The sequence below is a fragment of the Elgaria multicarinata genome, chromosome 5 (genome assembly GCF_023053635.1).
Source record: "Elgaria multicarinata webbii isolate HBS135686 ecotype San Diego chromosome 5, rElgMul1.1.pri, whole genome shotgun sequence".
NCBI classification, from domain to species: domain Eukaryota; kingdom Metazoa; phylum Chordata; class Lepidosauria; order Squamata; family Anguidae; genus Elgaria; species Elgaria multicarinata.
This window is the reverse complement of record NC_086175.1, coordinates 112,065,604-112,089,350: the sequence shown is the minus strand read 5'-3', so window position 1 is coordinate 112,089,350 and position 23,747 is coordinate 112,065,604. Positions and strand designations below refer to the sequence as shown.

At 39.9% G+C, this 23,747-nt stretch overlaps 1 protein-coding gene across 4 annotated transcripts in view; it reads right to left on the bottom strand.

The window, feature by feature from the left end:
• SPATA13 (spermatogenesis associated 13) overlaps positions 1–23,747 on the bottom strand; it is a 161,966-nt gene that overhangs the window by 11,727 nt on the left and 126,492 nt on the right. For 3 of the 4 annotated variants that reach the window (XM_063127024.1, XM_063127025.1, XM_063127026.1), the window contains 6 exons: positions 23,101–23,457; positions 18,198–18,342; positions 6,098–6,234; positions 5,601–5,780; positions 1,723–1,908; positions 241–420 (listed from right to left, as the gene is read on the bottom strand). In XM_063127024.1, coding sequence (XP_062983094.1) covers positions 241–420; positions 1,723–1,908; positions 5,601–5,780; positions 6,098–6,234; positions 18,198–18,342; positions 23,101–23,457 — 1,185 coding nt within the window. Of the gene's footprint in view, positions 1–240; positions 421–1,722; positions 1,909–5,600; positions 5,781–6,097; positions 6,235–10,527; positions 10,825–18,197; positions 18,343–23,100; positions 23,458–23,747 lie in introns of those variants that run through there. The other variant, XM_063127027.1, reaches the window with a different exon arrangement.

The window sequence follows — 23,747 nt, the reverse complement described above, 5'->3', positions numbered from 1 at the left end:
CATGAGGTATGGATCTATTCTAGCCATTGTACAAAGAGCTATCATAAAGGTGATGCTGGTACCTATGACTATATTTGTGAAGGAATCAAAACCTGTTTAGATTTAAGTATTGTAGGACTGGGGAGATTCCTTAAAGAAGCATTAAATTCCGCAGTGTTGTCACATCTGTCCTGGCTCCAAGAAGACTATCTAGCTTAACATCTGTTGATCAAATTAACACAGTAGAATTAACCAACTTACATGCTGAAGAAAGCACGACCCTATTTCACTTAAGTGGGGCTCTTCTTTGTTGTATTGCTTCTCTAGATCTTTCAAGAACTTCCTTTGGAATTTGTATATGTCTTCAATATTTCCAAATATGGTGTTTAGTTGGGCTGCAGTGAACATTCCTGTATGTTTACGACACTGCCGAATGTACCCCTAGAAATGACACAGCAGGACTCTTAATATTTGTCAAAGCAGTTAAAGAGATTAGAAGTAAGTGTTGTATAGAATAATAATCTATTTTGCTTGCCAACAAATCTTAAGACTACCTCGCTTTTCCTTTGCAAACCATGATTCATGGGAAGTAATGATGTTTACATGTCCAAAGATCAAGTTGCATGTTCTGAATTCTAGTTCATTGTAGAACCAATGTGCCAGGGAGCCCAGAACGCCAGCTCAAATAGAAATCCTAGAATAGTAGCAACCGTTTTGCTACTCACCTTGAGCAAGTAACAAGTATTTCAGGAGAACACACAAACAGCAAACTGCAGCTGGCTGCCAAAGTGCTGCACTACATTTCCCAGGCAAGGACACCCAGTCCAGTACTACGGTGGTAGGACTCATGGCTTTGACTTCTTGACAGAGAAATGCAGCTAACCACCCCATGTGCCTTCCTTTCCCCCACTTTACTGTCTGATCACTTCTTTTCTTAAGACGAGGAACCTTTTTTCTGTGAAGGGCCAGTGGCCCATGGGAAAAATCAATCGGGGCTGGAGCCAATAGTAAGCCAGAGCAATGGCTAATCAAGTAAAAGCCATGATAATACATGGCATTTATCGTGGCAACCACAAGAGGATTTTACCATGCAAACTTTAGGTGGAGAAGATTTATTACTAGTGAGATGCCAGACACTAAAGACAAGCAGCTCACCAAGTGGTTAGAGCCATAACAGTAAATTATTGGTTTCTCCCCTCACTCAGTCTGATCTCTCTGCCTACCTGTCAAATTTCCTCCCCCACCTTCACTTTACTCCCTTCCCTTTCTCAGTTTGATCTTTCATCTTACCTCTCTCTTTTTCTGTTATATTAAGTATGGATTCCTGTATTTGTGGAGCTCGCTTCGAGATGGCTTTTGCAGTGGAAAGTCATGCATAATTTTAAACCATTGTCATCTGCCTGTTTTGCCTTTTTTCCTACTTCCCCTAGCTCCCTGTCTGATCTCTCATTTCTCCATGCACATGTAGAATGGCTCAGTGATTTCTTTATTGCCATTTCTCCACTGCTGATGGTGCTCTGCACTTCTCTCTAACACACCCACCAGAAAAGAAATGGGTGGTCCTGAGAGCCAAGAGCGAGCCCACAGTAAATGAAGAGCAGAGTGACACTACTGGCCAGGTGGAAGTCAGCTATGGCCTATGTGAAGCCCATGGACTCCTCACCCCAAGACAGACCTTGGCCTTCCTTTCATAACACCAGTATTTTTTTCTCCTTTACTTTTCTCTGGCACACTATAGCTTACCTCACAGATGTCCTTGAGGTGTTTGATATAGATCCGCTCTGTATTCATTATTTCCTGAATCACATTTGTTCTCATCTGATCCTTGTTTTCAGCCATTTTTTGGCGGTGCTTTTCAGGGTCTGCATTTGGTTCTTCATCTTGGAGACCACCACAGTTCTCTGCAAGTTCTTCCTGATTGACCCGAAGCTGGAATTGTAAGCGAGAGAAAAAACCCACAAATGAGTTGAAGAAGCACATCTGTAGTGCAGAGAGTACTAGAAACACAAAGTTAGCAGCTAAAGAGCAAGGTATTTAAATTAATTTTTAAATACACAGTTGAATCGATACCACATACTATGACTCCAAAATGGGTTAGGACAGAGATAGAGCCCACATGATTGGGTTAGGTCATAGACAACAGAGCCCATGCTTTCATTGCATGGAGAAGGTCCCAAGTTCACTCCATGGCATCTTCAGTTAAGAAAGGAGCAGGGAACAGGTGATGGGAAAGACCACTTTCTGAGACTTTAGAGGGCCAATGGCAGTCAGAGCAGATGATCAATGGTGCAGCTAAGGCTAGAACCTGAGGCCAAAATTCAGGGTGTTACAGCTGCAAGGGGGTGGGGATAAATGATCACCTAAAGAGCAGCAGATGAAGGCAGCGAAAACAAACTCTGATTTAAGTGAGTTTAAAATAGAAACCTGCACATGCCCAGAGTAATTCTTTTAAAATCAGGGTTGGCAAATATTTTTTTTTTTGCTTTTCTAATATATCAGGAATGTAGAAGCAGTTATAAAGCATGGAATGGGAATGGGAAGAGAGTGTTAGTTGTGTGCTTTGCAACTGAGGTGATACGCATCGCATTGAAAGGGGGGGGTCATGGCCATTAAGTCCAAATCTAAACTTACACAGTGGTACAACTATAGACAATACTGGGCTAAAATGGACAAATAATCTAACTTGGTGTCAGGCAGCCTCCTATGTTCTCTGTGGCTACTGGAGTTGAAACTCCACTTAAATTAATTGTGGAATTAAGTTCACAAAACTGATTAGTCTGCTGCCCATGTGAGTTCTACATGAAAACAAAGGTCAATTTTTGAAAATCTTCATTCTTGGTCACCTGGAGGAGATTTTTACTCATCATAGGAGCCTAACTAGACAACTGGCTGTTCAACTCTGGGTAGTGCCACTGTAAACGTTTTGTAACAGGATTCCGTGAAAGAACCTTATTACAGACCCCATGTAAATAAGCCCTAAGTGAAAATATAGCTGACCATTTGTAAAGCCTCTTTTATGCTCAGTGTGCTCATCTTTCAGCAAATGCATTGGTTTGGACTTTGTCCAATAGAAGAGGTGAATGAGCCAAACAGTGATTTTGCCATCTAAAAATGAGGCTTAACATATAGTTTTGAAATGGATAAGATCAAATAAGCAATCTAAAGAGAGGTTCCCAATTAATATCAGCCTGTCTTCTATAGAGAAACCTTTTAACCTTTACACTGGCTGCTTAGCTTTTACAATAGGCTTTTAAAGTGATTCATTATTTATGTCTCAAGTAAAAAATAGCCCCAAGAATCAGGAACTTGAAATGCTGAGTATCTGGATTTTCAGCTGGCACTGTGATGTCCATTTGAAAAGATCACTTCGGGAATGGGGAAAGTTGGTTTGGGTCTCTATCTCGCTGAAACCATTGTGTGAGTAGTCCTCAGGTACACAGTGTATGTGAATATGTAAAGCTTTGTGGAATTTAAACACGTTTGTTAATGCAAAGATACTGATGAGTGTTCCCCATCAAGAAAAGTTGGGCAATTAAATGAAGGTTTTAAAACCACATTCAGGAAGGGCGATACCAATCTGAAACCACTAACTCATGGCCCTTTCTTCTTCTCTTACTCATTATTCCCTTTCTTCTTACAGAAACAGAAGTATGACACACTGACACAGCCTCACATATCTTAAAGCTACACATGTAACCTGATTCCGTACATATTTATTGAAATCATTGCAAATTTATTCCCAAGGGTGCGTGCATAAGATGGCAGTTGTAATATCTTGAAAATACCATCTAACACAATATTACACAGGGACAAAGAAATATCAAAATTGTAGGTAGAGTATTAGCAAAGGACTCACTAGATCTAGATTTAAATGACTAGCTAAATTGACTTCCTCTGTTATGCTGGACAAGTGAACTATCTTCCCTTCCCCATATAATCAGATGTAAATGATTGACAAATGACTTTTTTAGTTTGCAGGCTATTCATAGCAGGGTCTGTTTAGTTCCTACCTTAAATTAATCTTTCAATAATAATAATAAATAAATATAATAATAATAATACCAAAATACATCCATACCAACATCCAGAAAGCGGTTATACTTAAAACATGTTCAATTGTCAGGAAATCCCTGAAACAGTAAAAGACAGCATGACCTGGCAAAACCTGTCATGTCTGTCTACAAAAAAGCACCATGAATGATAAAAGCAATAATAATAATAATAATAATAATAATAATGATGATGATGATGATGATGATGATGTGTGCCTAAATGTTTATGAGGGGCAGCTTTTAAAGAAATTAAATTAGGAACTTATTTCTGTACATGTCGGCCAGTATGGTGCAGTGGACAGAGTATCAAGTCTGGCTCAGAAGACTTAGGTTCAAATCCCACCCACCACCTTTCCTCATTTTTTAAAAAATATTGTATCAACAATGGTTTGGCAGACCGGGCATGTACATAGTGACGGACACTCAAGTTATTATATTTATTTTTAATATATATTTTCCATTTCTAAAAAAAATGGTGCTTATTCCCCAGTAACTGAATTTAGCATCTGAGCAACAAACACAAAATCCATTTTATTCCCCAAGTCATGATTTAAGTGAGTTTAAAATGCAAAATATCACATGCTCACGTCTTTAAAAACAACAGCAACCATGGATGGCAAACAGGGCTGCCTGGAGAAGAGAAGATTGAGGGGAGACATGATAACACTCTTCAAATACTTAAAAAGTTGTCACACAGAGGAGGGCCGGGATCTCTTCTCAATCCTCCCAGAGTGCAGGACACGGAATAACAGGCTCAAGTTAAAGGAAGCCAGATTCCAGCTGGACATCAGGAAAAACTTCCTGACTGTTAGAGCAGTACGACAATGGAATCAGTTACCTAGGGAGGTTGTGGGCTCTCCCACACTAGAGGCCTTCAAGAGGCAGCTGGACAAGCATCTGTCAGGGATGCTTTAGGGTGGATTCCTGAATTGAGCAGGGGGTTGGACTCGATGGCCTTGTAGGCCCCTTCCAACTCTGCTATTCTATGATTCTATAGGTTTCTTTCTCCCTAAAATATCAGGAATGTAGGAGCAGTTGTGAAGTAAGAAATGGCCCTGGGGGTGGGGCGGGGAGAGAATTGTTCATTGTGTGCTTCCCAAGTGAGGTAATACACACATGTCAGTCTAAAGCCCTCCCCCTCTCCAGTAAGCCCGTTAAGTCAGGGTCTAAAATTACCTAGCTGCACCACTGTATCAGCCTTCCCCAATCTGGTGCTCTCCAGATGTTTTGGACCAGCCCCAGCTAATATGGCCAATGGTCAAGAAAGGTAGGATTTATGATTGAAAACATCTGGAGAGCATCAGGTTGGAGAAAGCTATATTATATCTATGTGTTTTATATAGAAAGCACAAAAATGAGGAAGCAGAGGAGCAAGACATTCTGGACAGGGAGATTTGTAACAGTTGGGTTTACATGAAGCCAGAAAATTAAAATTAAAAATAATACAATGTATCACTGGAATCTGGAAGTTACAGTGGGAAGGGAAGCAGTATTGCTAAACGTGGGCAATGTACCAGCCACGCAATGTTGCACAAAACTCCAAGGTTGCACAAAACGTGCATTACTCACCCTGACAAAGCTAGCTGGAAACCAGGCTTCCTTGTCCTCATTTCTTCCCCACCACCAATCCTTGTTGGACGCTTCAAGGACTTGGATGACTTCACCAGCTTTGAAGGCTAACTCCTGATCATCCATGGTCACGTGATCCCAGAGTGCCTCTGCACAGACCATGCTCCCATCGCTTATCAACTGAAACAGAAACATTCTGTGAAGGGCAAAACTTCTGCTGGGATGGCCAAAGAGACAAATAGGTTATGTAGCGATGTGCAGATGTAAGCAGCAGGTGCAGGGATAGCAATACTGAGCTAATTTTCTTAAGCTTCTCTAGGTATCCTCTGCAGAAATACTTCCTTTTCAAAATGGTGATAAATACAAGAAATAAACAGAAAATTCTCAATAAAACAACAAGAATGGATCATGGACCCACGGAACTGATTGTTCTACCACGAAGCTTACATTTCTTCAAGTTAGCAGAAAAGATTCATGCACAAATGTCATGGTATTACCTCGTTAATGGCAAGCTGCTCCCCTCCGGGCTGCAAGTACCTAGGGCTGGCTTGGCAGAGTTCCTCATAGCTGTAATCCTCCTCGCTCCCATTGTCATCCACTAAGGCAGAAGATTCAGTACCACCATCTGCAGCAACTGCATGGATGTGAAATATCAAGTAATTAGGTATAGTCACAGCCCTCTTCTGTGACATTTTTTAAAGTCTCCTTATATATAAAAAAGCATGGATTCCTCATTTCCCACTTCTCATAGCCACTTACATGAACTGCAAAAAAACCCACTGAAGGAAAGACTTAGAGCAGGGATGAATTTGAACCTACAGTAACAGGCTGACGTACATATTATGCAGAATGAATAAGATTTGAAACAAAATGTTGCAGTGTGGAGTGTTCCTGTTCATTCTTCCAGCCAGGCATGCATTCTTCCAGAATACTCCGTTCCATTTTTCCCTTCTAACAGTTAATTAGCATTCCATCCTCATGGAGCATGCTCAGCCCTCTTTTAGGTTCCTTCCCTCGCCTCAATTATTATTTTTTGTACTTCTGCAAATCTTGGGGGTCCTCCAAGCCTGCTGGTACTATATAATAATAATAATAATAATAATAATAATAATAATAATAATAATAATAATAATAATAATATACTGCCTCATAGCCGAAGCTCTCTGGACAATTTACAAAGATTAAAACATTGAACATTACTGTTAAAAAACATAAAAAGCATAAAAACTGACAATATCCATTCAAAACAACCATTCTGGGGCCAGATAGAAACTCAACATATGCTGTTAAATGCCTCGGAGAAGAGAAAAGTCTTGACCTGGCGCCAAAAAGATGACAATTTTGGTGCCAATTAATTATCTTATTATTCCCTAGTAAGTGTAAATTACATAAGGATCCATGCTCAGAGAATGAGTTCACTATTAGTATATTGGCTTGGAGAATGAACTGTATCGTTCATTCTGCACTTATTCAGAGTGGCAAAGCATATTTTTGATGTTCTCCCATGTAAAAAGCAATAACAAGGAGCATGACAGCTCCCCCACCCCTCAAGTGTTAATAGGTAGTCTGTTACATGAAATGGGTGGACAGGTAGGAATACATTTGCTTCTACCTGCAATCGGAAGTATTACAATCCAGGATTCTACCAACTCAACCTATTACATCTTTCCCATTTTCTGAAATTAAGCCCAGTATAGTTTTTCATACCACTTTTCCAAAATACTGACAGACATTGAAACTGGGCTCAGCCACATTTCCAAAACGAAACTGTCTTCTCAGGGTGTTTCTGTACTAACTTCCTAGTAATCTATAGTCCAAAATATTCAGAAAAGTATGTAATTATTATTATTTTATTTATTGCTTTCGTTAATCACTTTTCTACCCCAAAGATATCCAAAGTGATGTACAAAGTTTAGAATGACCACAAAACTATTAGTCTAAAATATCATGAAATGCTAATATATATATATATATATATATATATATATATATATATAAACACCCACTTAAAAAACAACTGAAATAATCCCAATCAAAAAGTAGCCACATCATTATATACATAGGCAACCACTGATACAACCTCAAAACTTTGATGGGAATGGATTAGCTGCTGTCCAGTCAAGAAAATAATATAGTCGCAAAAAGGCTGCAGCAATAAAGTTGTGATGGGGAAGCTAAGAACATATTAAGAACAGTGGTCCTGCTTTGAGAAGTCTGGGTCCCAGTGTAATGTCTTCTCCCATATGCATCCACCTCTGAGTGCCTCCCCAATCTGAAATTCAGAGGGTGGACATGACAGAGTGGGTTGGTTAAACCATGCTGGACTGAGGCACATCCCAGCAGCCATTTTGAATATTCAAGCCACTGTGGGCTTTTTGTGTTGTGCGAACCTGGCTTATGTGAGGCTTAAACAACCTGAGCATAAACCATGGGCTGTTTTGGGATTATGTAGTTTAAATAAGACATGGTGGGCTGTGGTGATTGTGTGAACCTGGTCAGGGCCTTTTCAAGAGTGGCCCCAAGGCAATGGAATGCTCCCTAGGAAAGCTTGCCTAGTGCGGTCATTGCTATCCTTTCAGTGCCAGGCTAAGACTTTTCTATTCTCCTAGGCCTTTAAAGGTCTTGTTGACACTGATGGTGGTTTTGGCTCCTGCAGTTTGAATTGCACGTTATTGGGTTGTTACTTGTATAGTTGGATTTTTAAAATTGATCGTCGGATTTTTTTATTGTATAATTGTTCCGTTTTGAATTGATTTTGTATTTTATAGGTATAAAACAAATGTAATAAATAAATAAATAAATAAATAGTGTAACCGTTAGAAAGGAACAAACGAAGCTGACTTATACTGAGTCAGACCATTGATCCATCTAGCCCAGTACTGTTGACCCTGACTGGCAGCAGTTAGCAGCCCTATGTGGACAGACTGGGGGTTGAACCTGGGACCTCTTGCATGCAAAGCAGGTGCTCTTCCACTGAGCCATGACTTCTCCTCTTGCTGTTATTTATTTATTTATTTATTATTGCATTTATATCCCACCTTTTTTCCTCCAAGGAACCCAAGGTGGCATACATAATCCTCCTCCTCTCCACTTTATCCTCACAACAACAACCCTGTAAGGTGGGTTGGGCTGAGAGTCTGTGACTGGCCCAAAGTCACCCTGTGGGTTTTCATTGCTGAGTGGGGACTAGAACCCGGATCTCTCGACTCCTAGTCTGACACTGTAGCCACTACACCACACTGGAATGATTGGTGGTTATTAATTCTGTAGCAATTCATGGACTTAACAAGAAGAGGTAGTGTGGAATAGCAAATTAGATTCCAAGAACAGACAGTGAGGTAGAGGAAATTGAGCCAACCTAATCAAGTAGACAAGTCTTTAGAGAACATCCATGGTTAACAGAGGGTGGGGAAAATCACATAGTATGTTTTTTCCAAAAAAGCCAAGTAAATCAAGGACTAAAATGATATAAAAACAGCAGTTTTCAAAGGGATGGTTTAGTCCCAGGAGTGGATTGTAAGCTCTTTTTTGACATTGGTGAAATGCATTTTTTTAAAAAAAAAGAGGCCAGGAAATTTCAGATCCAGCTCAGGAGCAGCAAGAAGCCACAATATAGACCCTAATAAAGACAAGATTATCCTTTTAAATCCCGATGTTTCATGATAAATATAGATGATGTTCTTCATATAAAAAAGAGAGTAGAAGTAACTTCAGAACTGGATGTTCCAGCTTCAGGGGACAGAGCATGGTAGTAAATGTATGATTTGGGCGATCACAGCAACGGTTGGTTACATTTTCATACAGTATGGGATTTTGGTAATATAGCTGTAGAATGACCACGTGCAATCTGACTTGCTTGGTCATGGGCGGACAACCTGCATGCAGGAATGACAAGTGGTATCGGCAGATGGAGTTAGAGGCAAACAGTGTTTAGGCGCAGGAGGGCCTCTAGACCGGGCTAAGACACAAGATCAGGCCTGCATTCCTGTATAGCTCTCCAGAGCTGCAGTCACCAGCTCCCAAACTCTGTAGTCTAGAGCTAAATCCACAGCAAAGCCCAAGAGAGCTTTGTATTGTCTTATACTTTGGATGTGCCAAAGATTGACCACCAGGTGCTCATGACGACACAGCATGACAAAAAGTGCCCCCCCTCCTTTTGCTGTTACAATTTCTAACCTTTTCAAGGCTTATGAGACCTAATTTTTAGAGTTGAACAAAGACCTGATGAAACATTTTCCTTTTGGATTTTATTCCTCAGTAGAGCAAATCTGTCAGTTCTTAACACCCAGGTCTCAATTCTTTAAATTCACATTTTATATAGAATTCATCTCTATCATAATCTACAACAGATGACACATTCCTGAAATACAGGATTATGAACAGAGATGCAAGTTTATGAATTTATAAAAAGGCATACTTTCCTTATATTGACATATTGGAAATGCGCTTCCATAAAGATCTGTAAATAATTCCTAGCCTAACACTGCATTTGGAAGATTTCATCCTCCACCTCGTTGTTGTTGTTGTTTTTAACAGCCATGGTAAATTGTGAATACTTATACACAAATATTATAAAAGAGCCACCTACTGAAAAATAACTAATCTGGAGCTCAGTCCTCCTTTGCTGTAGAGATTCTGTAAAATAAGCTTTCTATCTCTTGCTCTCTTTAGCCATTTCTCTATTGTTTACTGCCTGGAGTAAATATGCAGCTATGAATGGGCAATTCTTATCTCTCTAATGGAATGTCAAAACTAAAAACAAACAAACAGACTGGTTTTCATCTCATTTCATTTTTTGTGTTGGTCTAACTGCTAGCTTTGCTAGTACAAGCATTATTTTATGTCGGAGTCAAGCCCCACGATTATAACAGTTTGAAACATAAAAGCCATAGAGAATAAATGGAGCTCATCTCCTACTCAAACATACCTATCTGAAGGCTCTCCAGACTCCAAAACCGGGCCATTTCCCCTCTGGCTACCATCCTGCTGTCCCCCAAAAATACCACACACAATGCAGTGCTTGGTTTTTAATAGGTAAGGTTTAGTCCTTCAAAAAAAAAAAAGGGGGGGGGGAGAAACAATCACCGAGATCCAGGGAGGCTGCAAGCTAGTGGAAATGCAGAAACAGCTTATTCATCGCTTTGAGCTTCTGTTTGTGCATTTCAGGCTGGAGTCTACTTCGAAACTGACAGCTCACTCCCTGTTCAGAGTAGCTGTGAGTTTAGTGCCTTCAGTGACATCATGGGGTACCCTTAGGGAGGAAGTTACAAACACACACACAACTGTACACACAGTGCTCATCCACATAATGCATGCACAGCTTGCTCATGCCTTAAATGCTTACAGCACAGATTTATTATTGTTGTTCTGAATTAGACTCTCACTGTGCATGTCCCTACTTTTTACTCTAGTCCAAAGGAAAGGCTCTGTGGCCAAATAGCTTGATTCTTCTCCCAGCCAAATGTAAAAAATATTTGCTCGGTGCAGGTTGTGAAGTATATAGCATCATTCCAAAATGTAAATTGAAACCATAAGTTTTAAATAAAAATGCACTGAAGCTGGCTGTAAGACAGTGGCTGTGTGTGTTTCTCAAACCTGGTTTCTTTGGCAAATCCGACATGTTAAGCTCTGTGGGAGTCAAAGGTGCCACCAAGACTGAAGCCTGCCTGAACAATATCAGCCTTTCCCACAGGCCAAAGCTTGCTGTGTTTGTTTTTTAACAAGGCTTATAAAGGCTTCTCGTCAGAGCTTGCTCCTCAGTTTGAGCAACTCGTCTTGACTGTGATGACTCCACTTACTCTCCTCTCCTTTTTTCTATCTGCTGTTTCTGACACTAACCACTGCCTGATTTGACCTTCCTCCTCCTCTTGGCCTTTCCATGCCAATATTGCTGTCTCGGACCTTGGCTTCACCTACGCTCCCGCCTCTAGCCCTTGGATCCTGACCTGTATTCTCTGGAGCTTTTGCCTTCTCTCTGCTTCTGACTATACTCCTGCATCTGATTCTTGAATCCTGGTCTCTACCTTTTCTGGAACTCAACTTGGCCTGTTTTGGACTTTCATCTTCTGCTACCCTCATCTCCGACTGAGAAAACTCTGGATATCAGAACTCAATAGCTGGACCCTCATATGTACAACACTACTACTAAATTTTGGCATCAGGCTGTGATTAGCTGGTTATCTTTGTGAAGCAACAAGAGAGATGTTTCTTCCCTTATAGCTGCAGCACAAGAGTAGACAACCCTGGAGAGTATCTAGTGGGGCCACTGTGCTTATGGGGAAACCCATCACTCCAGCTTACACTACTGGCATAGTGCTAGAGGCAGCTTACGCTAGCACTGTATCACTTGCTTAAGTGCAGCAGCTCTGTTGGATACTGCCCATTGTGCCCTTCAGATGTTTTGGACTACAACTCCCATAAACCCTGCCAATGGCCATGCTGTCTGGGGCTTAAGGGAGTTGCCATCCAAACTATCTGGAGGAGACCAGTTTACCTACCTCTGCTATAGTGGTTCTAGCCCCAATCCAGCTTCAGTAGCTGGACAACCCAGGAGATGGTTCTAGTGCTGGAAAGGGGAAACATGTCCTGTTCACTGAAAAATGCACTTTAATAAATAAGAAACTTATTTTAAAATGGCAGAGAGGTGTTTTTTTGGGGGGAGGGGTGAATACTATACTATTTGGGAGAATATTTTTAGAGAGCATTATATGGATATATGTTCATTTTTAATAACAATATTTTTATATCCTGCTCTTCAATAACACGGAATCCAGGGGGGCTAACATAATAAATAAATAAAATTTAAATTATACATAATAAAAACCCAATTTGGGGGAAAAAATTACTATGTAATTGCATATAATGGGAGCACAAAACATAGCATTCTGGTAATAAATAAATAAACATTAAGAGAAGCCTAGAAACAACCCAGGAGTTCAAAAGGCTTCACCTGGTGCCAAAAGTCCATTGGAACAGGTACCAGGCAAGCACCCCTGAGGAGAAAATTCCCAAGGCGGGGTGCCACAACTGAGAAGGCCTCTCCCCAGGCACCACCCAATTTCCTTCAGATGACATTCATCCTAGTCAAACACTTTTTCTTAAAATCTTCAAAAAATCAATTGCATAACTGCTCAAGAGAGTATAATGGAGTGGGTGAGGAAAGAGCACTGCTTGGTTGCAACAGGCAACCACAAGAGCTGTTCTTACATCTGTCAAACAAGCCTTGCTCACTCTTCTGAAGAGAGTGTTTTCTCAGGGACAGCTTGACCTGTGCCAAAGGCCTACAAAATCATCATCATCATCATCATCATCATCTCTATACCGCCCCATAACCAAAGCTCTCTGGGCGGTTTACAAAGATTAAAACATTCAAAATTAAAAATTGATATACAAAATTTAAAATCATAGAAGCATAAAAATAGACCGCATATAAAGACAATATACATTTAAAAACAACTTTAAATTCAAAACCAAATTGAACGAAGACTATAGCAGGATAAGTGGGTTACGTGTGCTTGGCTTCCAGCACTTTGAAAATGTTACATCTGTACACAGGAACCATTTCTGTATCCTGTTTTCTTACACCTTAGCAACAACACACCAAACTTATCTGTAGGGCACAATGAAAAGATGGGTGTGGGGCAAGAAATCAGAAGCACCCACACAGCCAAACTTTCACCTTTCCCACAGCTGAATAAAGCCTGGCTAGCCGTCATCACGTCAGAACCTGAAATGTTTCGAAAGAGAGCTGCTCCCCAATATGGAATACTTCCTCTCCCAGGAACAGCAATACCAATTTCACACACAAGATCAGGGTTGCGCTTTCCAATGCTTCTACGTCACCCATCCGACACATAAGCTAGCACCTCAGAATATGTACAGCTTGTATACTGCTGCATTTGGATCGCCATTTTAAGAAGGGTTCTGATCATCTGGGCAGAAAGTAAATTCAACACCACTAGATTAAATTGCTACGGCTTTCCAAACTCAGAGCACTTTCTTTTCAGAGACAATGTACCTTAGTTATGCTGGTCCTTTAAACTGGGACATTTCCCCCCACCCTCCCCACCCTTTCTTACAATACTGACTTGCTCAGAAGACCCTTGAGGGCCCTACAGCGTGCAAACAGTTTCAAAACACCCACAGACGTCACATGGCTTCCCGGATGCTGGTGGCTCAAACAGAAAAATGAGAAGCCAGATTACACAGCAATCTCTACACTTCTCAATTACAAAAAAACCTTGCATTTCACTGTCCGTTGAAAGTGGCTGCCTGTTTTTTTTGGGGGGGAAAAAAAAAGATCTTTCTGCATCAGCAGCTGTAAGAAGAGCCCTGCTGGGCAGACTGAGAGTCCACCCAGGATCATGTTTCCAGCAGTGGCCAGTTAATTTTTTAAATTTTATTTTAATATTGCATTTATATCCCACCTTTTTTCCTCCAAGGAACCCAAGGCAGAGTACGCAATCCTCCTCCTCTCCGTCTTATCCTCACAACAATAACCCTGTGAGGTGGGTTGGGCTGAGAGTCTGTGACTGGCCCAAAGTCACCCAGTGGGTTTCCATGGTGGAGTGGGGACTAGAACCCGGATCTGCTGACCCCCAGTCCAACACTTTAGCCACTACACCACACTAGCTCTTTGAGGAAGCAAGGCACAATATTGTTGGTTCCCAGAATTTGATATTCAGAAATATATGGTTACTGAACATGGAGGTTCCATTTCATGATCATGGCTGTTGATAAAAGTCTCCTCTATGAGCCTCTCTAAAGTCCCTTTAAAGTCATCTAACCTTTATGGGCTACTGTTGGATCACCGAGTGATTTGCAGTAGATCAGCAAAGGCTTCTGATTGCCTGTTTAACAACAGCAACAAAAAGATGGGTTAAATTAAAACTTAGGGGAAACCAGGAGTGGGTTTGTGTATGAAAGGACTACAAGCTCGGTACTGATACACAGACATATTCCTGGCCTGAGCATGTGCTGAGAAGCACACTGTTCCTTAATGTTAGATTGTGTCCAATGTTAGTCCTAGTTAGAATATACCCATTGAAATGAATGAGACTTAAGTTAGACTAACATTGGACACAACTCTTCACTCCACCCAAGCCACTGTTTTCCACCTGGTCAACACTAAGCTTGTAAAAAAAACTCAGACTAGTAGGTCTAGCAAGCCTGAAGTCTCCCCACGCTTGATCCAAGTTAATGGCCATCACCACATCTTATGGCAGTGAATACAATCACATCCTTATCAGCTGCTGATAAATGTGACTGCAGAACAAAACATTAAGAAAAGCATCTGAATGCCACATTCACAACTGGGTAATACTGCACACAGCTGGGCTTCTTAAATCCCACTGAGTCAATGGGATTTAAGCTGTGTAGTCGATTGCAGCTCAAGTTATCAAACAAAAGCTTGGCTTTATTCAAACCACTGAGAAACAAGAGCTGCCATCCAAAAGAAATACACGTAATCCGTACTATTAGGCAATGGTGAATTTTAAATCTGAATATACATTAAAAAGTATCTAATGAAGCATGTGAAAATAAGAAATTGCTTTTTTCTTCATGAGAAGCTTCTAACCTCTCTGATGCTAGGGTTTCACATAGGGAAAAGTAAAGAATTTCCAATGAATAATTGCTAAACTTAAAAATCCACAACCTTGGAAGTCATCTTTTGGAAAACACTTAATCTTTTTGAAAATATTAGAGCCAAGGTGGGCAGAGGATAAATCTGGATCTATGAGTATACCTCTTGGTGATATGGAGTACATTTCAAGATGACTCCCCCAAGGACATGAGGATTTTTGTGTGGAAAGATTCAGAATTCTTAAATTCAAAGTATATGTCATCTGCCCAAAAGTGTATGTAGGTTGTGCAAGCCTGAAGTCTGCTCACTCCTGAATTTATTTATTTTTCACATTTGTATCCTCTAAGGAGCTCATGATGATGAATACCCTCAGAAATGATCTCTCCTCTGAGGTATGTTAGGCCCCAATGCTGATCTGTTTTAGGTGTTTATTGAAAATGTGGGATAGATTAAGCTAAGAGATGGTGACTGATTTAACCTCTCTTTTTCATGGCTGTGTGGGGATTTGAACACAGGTCTCTTGGTACATGTCTAATACTCTTTCCACTGCATCACACTGGCAAAGCATCCATGAATCTACTTGACAGTGTGATGGAGTGGATTTGAATCCAAGCACAGCCATGACGCTCAATGGCTGAGCAGGGCACCAGTAGAGGGCGCCCCAGGCACATTGGTGACAGAGGCACTCCACTGGGAATCCCAGCCCTACAGTCTGCACCCAGCCCCTAAACCCTAATTCAGCATTGTGTTACAAGTCAGAGAACACAATACTGTGAATGAACAATAGGGACAGAGGGAGGGCGAATACCATGGGTTGGAAAAAAATATTTCAAATTCCTGGGCACTAGAATTAAATTGTTAGGAGACAGCATATAGTTTTTAAGGATTTGAGGTTTTTTTAAAAAAATTCTCTATGACGACACCACATTGATGGCTGAAAGCGAGGAGGAGCTGAAGAGCCTTATGACAAAGGTGAAAGAAGAAAGTGCAAAAGCTTGGTTGCTCACTTGAGGGAATGGTATTAAAGGCAAAATTGAAGTACTTTGGCCACATAATGAGAAGACAGGATACCCTGGAGAAGAGGCTGATGCTAGGGAAAGTGGAAGGCAAAAGGAAGAGGGGCAGACCAAGGGCAAGATGGATGGATGATATTCTGGAGGTGACAGACTTGACCTTGGGGGATCTAGGGGTGGCGACAGCCAACAGAAAGCTCTGGCGTGGGCTGGTCCATGAAGTCACGAAGAGTCGGAAGCGACTGAATGAATAAATAACAACATGAAAATCAAAATGGGACTCTTTCCCAGATAGTAACATTTCAAGGATGAACTATAAACTCCTGAAGGGAAGAACACATTTTGGATAAAGAAGGAACTGTCATGTGGAGAGGAGGCTCTCAAGTATCAGAGAGAAGGCAGATGGCATTGAACATCTTCTACTAAATGATTCAGGAGCCAGTAGCGAAGATAAGCAGCAAGTCAAAACTAAGGGGGAAAAACCTATGTATGCAAATAGTGGTGACTAATATGTGAACGCCAATATATGTTTTGAAGGTCCTCACCATAACAGCACTGTATACAAAAACGCCTTTTAACTAAATTTACCTTTGGCAGAAGGTGATGTAATTCAATCCTAGAAAAACTGAGTGGTATTTTGCATACCAGGATGACTTAATGGCAGGAAACTAGTCGATTGGGGAAAATCAGACTAAACTGCACTAATTTTGCATGCCACAAGCATACAATATATATGTTATGTACCTGAGCAGGAAGGACAGTTGCCAAGAAGCATCACTCCTAGCAACCTTTTCCATCTTGAATGTTAGTTCTACAGCTATGTACAGCCCATTAAATTGGTCATTACACACATGCATTTAATATATATATATACAACACCCTTGGCATGTTTACTTGGAAATATATCTTAGTTTAATGAGAAAAGAATATATCTTAGTTTCTTGGGAAAGTACATTTACCTGCACATTTTAGAAATAGAGGGCTGTATCCAATGATATTGCTCCATTCACATAAGGTTCTTTGATCAAATAGCTGCTTCTGCGAAGGGGGCAGTGGGGGAATGGAGTAATTTTTGGTACTTTCCCTTCCCCCTACCGCTTCCTATGCCCCCTTATAAATCTGGTCCGGAGACCCTCTGGAACTGGATAAGGCTATTGATGGCTACAAGTCATTATGGCTATATATTACTTCCAGGATCAGAGGCAGTATGTCTCTGCATGCCAATTGCTAGGGAACACAACCGGTAGGAGGCTAGTGTGCTCATGTCCTGCTTGTGGGCTTCCCATGGTTGATCACTGGTCGGTCACTGTGGGGCAGAATGCTGGACTAGATAGGCCTTTGGTCTGAGCCAGCATGGCTCTTTTTATGTTCTTATGATCTTAGTGTGGAAGGTGGCTGCAAAGGGAATCAGTGAAAAATTGCCTCCCTCCACTTCTGTTTATAGACGCATCTGTTGAATCAAAGAGCCTTCCGTGAATGAAATCACAATATTGGATACATCTCAGAGAAGGGAAACTGAGAGATTCTGTCTAACCTCCTAAGGACATAGGGTGTATTAATGGGCATTTAACAAACATACTTTTCTGAAGTACCCAGTCTAAAATACTATCGCCAGGAGCACAGGTGGCACAAGTTAGTTCTCACTATTTATTTGCTTGTGGGTTTTTTTAAAAAAATGTAAAGTTTGCTTTTCAACACCCTCCCCCCAAATACCATAGTTATAACTAAAATGCAATGAAACCAATCATAAATCATGAAAAACAGCAACTATACAAAATACAGTCAAGCCAAATTTTAAGAATGGTCATTCAGAGAGCATGGGGGGGGGGGAGAATTAATCTATATTGTAAACCTACCTAAAAAAGGCAGCCAGGACAGAGCAGGATAGGCCTCTCACGGGAGGGAGTTCCAAAAGTCTGGGCGCTACAACCAATTCGGACAACTTTTGAAGTATTACCAGATTCACTTATTTATTTTGCACTAGGGCCATGTGAAACTCACCATTGGATGTTCTCATTTGCCGCTTACATCCAACTCTGTCCAGGCCGATAGGTGTGCTTTGAGAAAAGGTGAAGGGACGGAATCTAGCAGAGACAGCTTTGTACGGAGGAACCTGATGTGCTGGTACTGGAGGACGTGCAACCGGCTGAAAAAAGCAAAGAAAGAAAGCTTGTTACCATGAAAACCTACCCGGAAGCCTAACTAAGCCAAGTAGGAAACAATATTTATTTAGAAGTGAAACTGTGTACCCAGGTAAAAAGTTTTCTCTGAACTATATCACAGTGAATCAGTATTAGGTTTCCATGTAATTTTAAAGTTTAATCATCTATATACTATTAGCAAACTCAGTTGTCTGCTAATCTATTATGTAGCTAAAACAACACCGTCCATCAACAAGAGAAAAGTATTAGCAGATTTGGGGAAACCCAAAGTATGCAGAAGTACAAAAAAACTTTAGAACAAAAACTAAGGGTAAGGGAAACCCAAATCTATCTATGTTTTTCTGTAAGCCTGCCTTGCAAGTAAATGAATGCATTGAGGTCATTATATTACATAATAAAGTTATATACGGTTCCTTGACATTTTTTCTTATTTATAAGTCTTTCCAGTTTGTTTGCTCATAGTCAAGTTTTGCATTAATAACTTCCACACTAAACTCTAAAGCACTGACACCCTCATCTTCAGATTTTCTCAGATTTTCAAGCATTTTTTCTCCTAAAATAGTATTTATTAAAACTTAAATGCTTCCTTTCTAGAAATCTTTGTTTGATCCTTTAGTACAAAACAAGAGTTTTACATTACAGTTTCCCTTGAATTAAACTGGCAAGCAAATAAAAAGAAGTGTTAACAAGGGTTTTGTTTTGCTTTTTTTTGGCATTCTACTGGGCATATAGAGCTTACAAGAGAGAAAAACAAAAACAAAACTTGGATGACAATTATTCTTTAAATGCTGCTTATAAAACACTTCTTAGGTATACTTGTACTTTTGTGTGTTTCCCCTCTCCGGATTCATCACCTTTCTCTTAAAGAAAAATATAGCCCTAAATATATATATATATCTTCAGAACTATCTTAAAATGCCCAATTTTATTCTTATTCTTTAAATGCCTCATATTATACACTCTTATGTAATTTCAACTCCCCTAACAAACTATACAGTTCAATTCTATACAGTTCAACATCTAATAGTCTCAGTTATGTGGATTTTAATGCAGGCAAAAGGAACTGTGTATTGTTTATTGTGCATTCATTATACTTTGAATGTTAGCTTTGCTGCAAGACTTTCTACTGAACAAAATCTAAGCCTTGAGAATTTACCCCCCTTTTTTTTTTAGCATTAGTAGTATCAATAACATACCTACCTTCAAAATAGTTCTCTATCTCGGAATTTGTTCCTTGATTTCCAGCACGGCATAAAGTTACATTCAGCAAGAACGGACTTATAAAAGTACTCATAAAACGGCAGCCTTGCTGAATGTTACCAATGAAAACACAGCATGTGTGGAGGAATCACAGGTGTGAGGGGATCCCCTCCCCCTTTAAATATATTGCGCACTGCAGAAAACTTGGATTAGGGAGGAAAGAGAACCTCCCGCCTTGCTGGAAAGCTTAAAAGAGTCATAAAACTATGAAACAGCATTCACGATATATCCATAGTAACAAGGTTCTATAATTTGGTGATAGTTATTATAAAACATGAAGCCAAACGCCCACCACTACAGAGAAGTTAAGACGAAAGTGAACATTTCAGGATCTCATGCTGCAGTCCTTCTAAAGAAAAACTTCCATTTGTTTCTGTGTATGTAAAAACGAGGCCATTTTTGTTAAAGGATATTGATACACGAGAGATCTAAATGAATGCATACAGATACCTGCTAGAAACCCATACAACACAATGCTGTGCACGCTTACGCAGAAATAAGCCCTGAGTTCAAACAGACTTACTCCCAGGCTAGTGTGTATAGGCTTGCGGAGTAAATTTCACAAGAGACTGTACAGCTCCCTATCACAACTTAAATGAATGAGATTAAGGACTCTTGCTATGAAAGTTTCTTTTTTCCACTGCAAAGGAACTTCCTAGTATGAGGCACTGTCCCAAGAGGAAAGGTAAAGGTTTGGAATTATGTCATAACTGTTGTAAGTAAAATTCAAGTCAATTCTTTTTTAAAGGTTCCAGAATGTTTGAAAGTAAAATGTAAGTTAATTCAGTTTAACCTTTTCTCACTTATAGCTTGTATTTCATGTAAGCTGTGTCAAATGCAGTACATCAAAACAGGCACTTTGTCAGTGTTGTAACCCAACTATCTTGGGTTACAAACTGCCATCTTGGCCCTGTGGGGAAGAAGAAGGACCGAGGGGACAGGAGCAGGCAGAAGTAACATCGGGGCCTGCTCCTGCTGGACTCTCTCTCTCTCTTTCTCTCCTCCCTCCCTCCCTCCTTGACTCCTTTTCCTTGTGTGTCATGTCTTTATTAGATTGTAAGCCTGAGGGCAGGGACTATCTTTTTTGCTAAGTGTAAGCCGCTCCGAGAGCCTTTTTTGGCTGAGGAGCGGGGTAGAAGTATGATAAATAAATAAAATAAATAATAAATATCTATGGGCTACTTTTAAAACAAGCAATAATGGGGTGAGTGTGGTACACTTTGTAGTTTGAAAGACAGGAAAAATTGTGCTTCACTGTATATGTGACATACTATTTCAAGAATTATGAGTTGCAGAGAGAAAGTCCCATAATAATCAGGGACATTGATCCCATGTTTAGTGGGAGCCAGTTCTGCTGGTAGGATTTATAGGCCTGAAATATATGTGAATAAGTGTCTACTTGACAAGTACTCTACAGATCTTGTCAAAATTTCCATCTAAAAAGTGTCAAGTCTAGTTTTGAAAAAGAATATGAACTATCCTCGCTTACCTTACTAAATGAAATTTCCCCAAAAACTAAAACTTATTTTCAGTAATTAGCCCTACCAATTTTTTTTACTACGGTAGAAGCTGAAAGAAGTTTCAACATGCAACTCATAAAGAACTACAGGCGGTTTCCCATAGGGCAGGAACAGTTAAGCCACCAATCAAGTGTGAACTTGCAAAAGAAATTGGTTATAGGGAGATAATTCATGTGCAGTGAAACATCCCCACACCCCTACCTTTAAGGAGGATTTATATTTACATTTACAGCCATGTTGGTCATTAAACCAAATGCTACAGAATAGTCGACCAGCTTTATGGGATTTGTCCTTACGTTAAATATTACGTTAAAGAAAAATAAGGGTTGGGAGTTTGGGGTATGTTAGAAAAAAGCCTTAGTGTGAGCCATGGTGTCATTTTAGAAATGTAGAAAATGTAATTGTAGAATTAAAACAGAAACTTTTTTTTCATAATTCATGAGATTGTTTGTCTGGGATGGTATCATGGTATCTGTGTAGGAGGAAGGTGTGTGTGTGTGTGTGTTAGAATTAAAAAAAAATGATGCCTTATGTCAAGTCCAATTAACACAGCCATCCCAGGCTGTGAATGAAAAAACCAAACCATACATAATTCCAGCTAGTTCTTACCGTACACAAGGCAGTAATGTACATTCTCTGCCATGGAGTGAATTTAGCTTTCGGCATACCTCTTCAAGATATTCTAAATATTGGTTAGTAATAGTGTGCCAAAAAGCTGAATCTGGGACCCTGCCTTGACAGCACTCCCTTAGTGCCACTCTCGTTCAACCGTGCAGCCACCGCGGGGCATTTAAAAGATATAGTCAGCCCATGGGTAGCCATTTTAGCCTGATGCAGCAAAAACAACAAAGTTTTGTGGTACCTTAAAAACTAACACATTGACATAATGTTTTGTGGGGTGAAGCTAGAGTGGCCAAGTGTCCTCTTTTACCAAGGACTGTCCTCTACTTGAAGGGCTGCCAGAAAACCATCCTTAATTTAAATGCATCTTCAAATTGAAGGGCTGTCCTTTCTAATTTCAGTTTAAAGATAATGAGCCATAAGGAATGCATGCTGAACAGGCTGGCACACAGTCTTCTATAGTATGGTGACATGTACTGTATTTTTGTAATAATAATAATAATAATAATAATAATAATAATAATAATAATAATAATAATAATAATAATTTATGTATATGTTGTTTTGCAAACCACTGTTCTCTTTTGTCTTGTTCTTTTCGTGATGAATTTCTTGCTTTTTTGCAATTCATAAGCAGCCACCCTAGATACTTGTGATTGGGTGTGTGTTTTTTAGACTTTATTATTATGTTGTTAGCTGCTTTGGCTTTTAGTTTGAAATTAAAAGCACAATAATTAAACAAACACAGTGACGTGGTCATCGTAATGAGTAGGTTGTTACCCAAACTTTTTTCTTCTTCTTCTCTTAGTACTCAGGGATATATACCTACCCACTTCATGCATCTGATGACATGGTCCCTGGACTATATTAAATAGTTTAATCTTTAAAGTGCCACTTGTTTGTTAACAGTGCTGCTACCAAGTCTGGCCAGGCTTCACCTCAAACTGCCAATCACAGAAGAGTCCGTTTTCAAATCTACTATCCATTTTGTTGTTATTGGGCAAATGCCAAAATTAGTGCCCACAAATATTTCCAAAATAATAAACACTTTCAACAGACTAAGAAACACTCTTATCATGTTAATACTGTTCAGGTACACAATTAAACAGGAAAATATTTTTAAAACTCAGATGGAAGTATCAGCATTTAGGGAAGGAAAGAGTTAGTATACATTGGTTAATCTGATTTCATGCTTTTAGAAAATATTTGATGATGATTTGGGAGAAGCAGAAGGAAAGGAAAGAAAAGGAGTGTCCACTATTTTCTAACTTGAAGGTTATAGGCAAGGAAGGAGGATGGTCTTTTGATTGAGTTTCACGGAGAGTGCATTTTATGTCTTACTTGTGTAAGGAGATCTGTTATTTCTTCTGTTTGGTTGTTCCCATAGAAACTGAGCCCACCAATGACAGAGATGGGTCTCCTCTTGCGACCTCTTTGGTTGGCTACTGTGCAGGCTCCTGGTTCAACAGAAGGTGATCTGGGCTCATCGTCATCATCCGCACAGTCCACTTCCTGTGACTCCACAGCAACGGAATCTTCTGGTATTGAGGAACTCCTAATTGCCAACTGGCCATAATCTGAGAGGGGTCGAGGCCGGGATCTTTTTCCAGAGCCCCATCTTCTGGGCATGACCTTTTGAGCATCTGTTCTTTCTTCATCTTGGAGTGGGGGCTTCTTCCAGTGATCATCAGTAACAACCTTTTTTAAATGTGAACAATTCAAATAAGGCAAAAGCACTTTAAGAATTTAAGCTACATCCTTCCCATGATATTAGGATTTAGTCTTCCTACATGGGGTTTAAATACTCATTATAGAAATTAAAATTGCTACACATATAAAACAAAGCACATTGGAGTAAATAAATGTGAGTCGATGTTTAGGAGCAAATGAAAACCATAGCTGAGATCAAACGTTGTGGCTTGTGATACATATTATAAGAAACTAGAAGGCAAATTTGTAGGCATTTTCTATTATTAGCCAATGTTAGC